This window comes from Rutidosis leptorrhynchoides, chromosome 5 (genome assembly GCF_046630445.1).
Source record: "Rutidosis leptorrhynchoides isolate AG116_Rl617_1_P2 chromosome 5, CSIRO_AGI_Rlap_v1, whole genome shotgun sequence".
Taxonomy (NCBI): Eukaryota; Viridiplantae; Streptophyta; class Magnoliopsida; order Asterales; family Asteraceae; genus Rutidosis; species Rutidosis leptorrhynchoides.
In genome coordinates this window covers 104433316-104436240 of record NC_092337.1, presented here as the reverse complement: position 1 = coordinate 104436240, position 2925 = coordinate 104433316, and the positions used below count along the sequence as shown (strand labels likewise).

At 35.9% G+C, this 2925-nt stretch overlaps 1 protein-coding gene across 1 annotated transcript; it reads left to right on the top strand.

The window, feature by feature from the left end:
- The first annotated feature begins 356 nt into the window (after positions 1-356).
- Positions 357-2459, top strand: LOC139848897 (aquaporin NIP2-1-like). Its single transcript, XM_071838577.1, has 5 exons — positions 357-485; positions 679-903; positions 1696-1890; positions 2009-2070; positions 2213-2459. The coding sequence occupies exons 1-5, from the start codon at positions 357-359 to the stop codon at positions 2457-2459; spliced, it is 858 nt and encodes a 285-aa protein (XP_071694678.1).
- Positions 2460-2925: the final 466 nt, after the last annotated feature.

Below are 2925 nucleotides of genomic sequence, written 5' to 3'. Positions count from 1 at the left end.
ACATAAATAATCTTTATGTGATAACTTGATGTAACACCTGTTTCCAATATCTTGCTTACTGTATAAATGATTGTTCAACTTTTTAAAAGAAATCATATTTAAGTATACCACTTCATTCATGTCAACCCCTCATTTGTTCTGCAATTATAATGGAACTTAAGATCAGCAAAGGTGTAGTGATCAAGATTTTTTCTATTGAATCTGTGTATTAGGATCTTTACGCGTATTTAATCTGATAAAAGTTCGTTTGATTGTACATCTATAACGTATACAATCTTATTTTTCTAGCTATAAATCGTCACAGCTTCAACTTGCATTCGCCTCGTCCTTGATTGTATCTATTAAACATTTGTAACATGTCGACAACACAATCTAGTAGTAGCATAAATGAGGTGTCTATTGTCACAACAGAAACACGACAAGACCAACGAATCAAAGCCACTTCATGGTTTCAAGTTTACTATCCGCCATTTTTTCTTCGAAAGGTAATGTACCATATTTTTTAAGTTGTCGGAACTTAATTATTCACACATTTTTATGTGAAATCAGGAAGAAATAATTATGTCTTAGGCTTCAAAAATAAGTTGTAAGTCTAAACTTTGGAGCCAACCCATTTATATTCTGGTTGTGACATTTAACTTTTAACGTTTACACAATGTTTGAACATTTAATTGTCAGGTGGTGGCGGAGATGGTGGCGACGTTTTTGTTGGTGTTTGTTTCATGTGGGTGTGCAGCACTTGGTACTAGCAATGAACCGAAGGTGTCTCAACTTGGGATTTCGGTTGCAAGCGGTTTGATTGTAACAGTTATGATATATGCAGTTGGACATATCTCAGGTGCACATATGAACCCTGCAGTCACCATAGCTTTTGCAACTGTTAGACATTTCCCTTGGAAACAGGTACCATCTTCTTTAGTAACTAACCAATACTCGAATACAATATCATGTAGCACCTTATAAATCAACATGACTATTGTCCAAATATTGTCAATGTTTTGTAAGACATGAACCCACAACCTCTTAATTGACCTAGTTTTATATCCCCGTACTGCTAGGCCATGGGGCCTTTTTCTAACGCCGGATAAGAGTCACTGATGGGGTCCGTCCGCGAGGTCGAACCTATCCACCCGATCATTTCATTGGACGGACCATTAACACTCCTACCGCCTCTCAGGAGGAAACACTCATGACGAAGCCATACAGGCATCGCGTGTGGTAAACACGGGTGAATCTCGAACGCATAGACGTCCGAAACATCCGAGGCCCATGAAATGAGCGGGTAACTACAAGGGAAATATTTTTTTAAAGCTTATGGGAGTCGAACTCCTGACCCGCCTTATGGGAAGTCAGATCACCACTAATACGCCAGTTTGCCCTTTTGGTTATTATTGTCCAGTTTATGACCATGGGTGGATCCGGTGTAGAGTGACTGGGTCAGCCTCCTCCGACAACCAAAATTTTAAGTGTATTTATATGTTAAAGTTCGATGTCTTAAGTTATTATATTGTTTTTCGATTATTTAACGTTTAAAAAAATTCATGGATCCGACACTAATTGTAACGACTACACGCATGTGTTTTTGAGGACACTTAAGGGCCCAATGGTAGTTGGCATTAATCTCTCATACGACCCGATCTTTAATGTAAATACCAATGTACTTAGTTCTTTATACAAACATTTGTCGACCGACAGGTTCCTTTCTATGCAGCAGCACAATTAACAGGATCTATAGCAGCTTCATTCGCTCTAAAGACACTTTTAAAAACAACGAAATATATAGGCGTAACCACACCATCAGGGACCGACTTACAAGCTCTGATCATGGAAATCGTTGTAACTTTCACAATGATGTTTGTCACTTCAGCCGTAGCCACTGACTCTAAAGCTGTATGAACATCAATGCTTGTTTCACACTTTATACAAAAAATAATAATAATAATAATTACTTTTTTTTTTTAAATAATTACTTTTTATTTGACAAAAAAAATATTTATGATCTTTGCAGGTAGGAGAGCTAGCAGGTATAGCAGTAGGATCAGCAGTATGCATCAATTCAATCTTAGCAGGGTAATTAAATTAAAAAGCCTAACATTTTATTTAATTAACTAAACGGTCAACCAATAAGGTTTTTTTGTTCAGACAAATACGGACTAAATAACTAATATTACACATGTAACTGACATATATACGTACGCCCGTATGTTTTAAGGCCTATATCAGGAGGATCAATGAACCCAGCGCGCAGCATTGGGCCAGCAATAGCTAGCAACACATATAAGGGTATTTGGGTGTATATAGTTGGCCCGATGACAGGAACACTTTCGGGAGCCACGTGCTACAGTTTCATTCGAGCTACAAATGAACATGCAGATCATTCAATTTCTTCATTGAAGTATCGGAGGATGATAAGCAACAATGAACATGTTACTGCAAAAGATCATCTAGGCTCTCTTTGATACAACTATATCAGATAGTTTATAGATAGATGCATTATAATATCTTCCATTAGTGTTATATGCAACCAAACAGCTTAACTATAACTTGTAACTGTTGAATTATTAATTAGTAATTACACTAGTCAATGAATGTTTAATGAAACAGTTTTTCTTTATTTTTGTCATTTTTTAATTGTTATTAACGGAGTATACTACTTTGAAAAGTTCTCAAATAACCTCCAAAACTTAGAAGGCATGCTAAATGATTAAATGAATGTTGTGAATTCTGAACCAATAAAAAATAAACACCGCGATATCACCGAGTAATTATTACAAGAGCTCAGTGGCGGAGCTTGAACGGTATTTATGAGAGGAAAAAATTATCTAAGAGTAAAGTGTAAACAAATAAATGAATGATATTTTTTATGTTCATGTTATTCGAGAAGAGAAAATATTTTTACTCAGATGTAGAGTAATTCAATGACCA